General features: G+C 48.6%; 1 protein-coding gene across 1 annotated transcript; it reads left to right on the top strand.

The window, feature by feature from the left end:
• The first annotated feature begins 282 nt into the window (after positions 1-282).
• LOC118922875 (olfactory receptor 1D2-like) lies at positions 283-1,262 on the top strand. The gene has a single exon (XM_036906101.2). The coding sequence runs from the start codon at positions 321-323 to the stop codon at positions 1,260-1,262; it is 942 nt and encodes a 313-aa protein (XP_036761996.2). The 5' UTR covers positions 283-320.
• The last annotated feature ends 325 nt before the right edge of the window (positions 1,263-1,587 follow it).

A 1,587-nucleotide genomic window follows, 5' to 3' on the forward strand; every position in this document is an offset into this window, starting at 1 on the left:
ATATCATAATATACTAATATTTAAACATTTCAAGAAAATTGTGAGATGGTATGATTTAAAATAAGATACAGACATCATTCCTATAATTTTGAGTATGCCAGATAAGAAGTTGCTGGAATGACTAACCTGTAAAAACATTCTCCATGTTCTGTTTTTGTGTCTTTCATTACATCGTTTCTTATGAAAAAAAAAAAAAGTTAGCCTAAGATACTTTTTAATGATAAGAAAACAGTTGATTTGCTTATCTGAATGTCCTTGTTCCACTGAGGACATTTAGTGAACATGCATTTCTTGGTGCTGATGTTGCAGTGGTTGGGGAAATGGATGGAGTCAACCGGAGTGGGGTCTCCGAGTTCCTGCTCCTGGGGCTCTCGGAGAATCCTGAGGAGCAGGGGGTCCTGTTTTGGATGTTCCTGTCCATGTACCTGGTCACAGTGGTGGGACATGTCCTCATCATCCTGGCCATCGGCTCTGACTCCCGTCTGCACACCCCCATGTACTTCTTCCTGGCCAACCTCTCCCTCACTGACCTCTTTTTTGTCACTAACACAATCCCCAAGACGCTGATGAACCTTTGGTCCCAGAACAAAGCCATCTCCTACGCGGGGTGTCTGACACAGCTCTACTTCCTGGTCTCCTTGGTGGCCCTGGACAACCTCATCCTGGCCACGATGGCATATGACCGCTACGTGGCCATCTGCCGCCCCCTCCACTACACCACAGCCATGAGACCTGGGCTCTGTGTTTTGCTCCTCGCCTTGTGTTGGGTATTGTCTGTGCTCTATGGCCTCATCCACACCCTCCTCATGACCAGGGTGACCTTCTGTGGGTCCCGGAAGATCCGCTACATCTTCTGCGAGATGTATGTGCTGCTGAGGATTGCGTGTTCCAACACCCAGATCAATCACACAGTGCTCATCACCACGGGCTGCTTCACCTTCCTCACCCCCTTAGGACTGATGATCATGTCCTATATTTGGATTGTCAGGGCCATCCTCCGGATACCCTCAGCTTCTAGCAAGTACAAAGCCTTCTCCACCTGTGCCTCCCATTTGGCTGTGGTCACCCTCTTCTATGGGACACTTGGTATGGTATATCTGCAGCCCCTCTGCACCTACTCCATGAAGGACTCGGTAGCCACCATGATGTACGCTGTGTTAACCCCCATGATGAACCCCTTCATCTACAGCCTGAGGAACAAGGACATGCAAGGGGCTCTGGGAAGGCTCCTCCTCAGGAAAGGCTTCCAGAGGTTGACATGAGGGAAATTTTGGAAAGAACATTCAAGTAGGGACTGGGAATTTCCTGCACTATGTGCAAGGCATTATCCTGTGGGGGACACAGGGGTGATGGGGAAAGAGCTCCAGCTTAGAATGAGCTCATATACCTGTAATAAGGAAAAGGCATGAATGTGTAACCACATTCCACCAGACCCCACCAGCCTTGGCAATCAATAGGTCACACACTCATACTAGAATTTTCAGGATCAAATCTTCCAATTTGTCTGACCACAGGGCCAGTCCCTGCCTTATCCAGATATCCCCGTTATGGCCTAGTGGGGTCTCTCATGTTCTCCAGCACACACCC

The sequence above is a fragment of the Manis pentadactyla genome, chromosome 4, assembly GCF_030020395.1.
Source record: "Manis pentadactyla isolate mManPen7 chromosome 4, mManPen7.hap1, whole genome shotgun sequence".
Lineage (NCBI taxonomy): Eukaryota > Metazoa > Chordata > Mammalia > Pholidota > Manidae > Manis > Manis pentadactyla.

Excerpts from the sequence above, each read along its gene's own strand:
- LOC118922875 (XM_036906101.2), top strand. The coding sequence starts at position 321 with ATGGATGGAGTCAACCGGAGTGGGGTCTCCGAGTTCCTGCTCCTGGGG.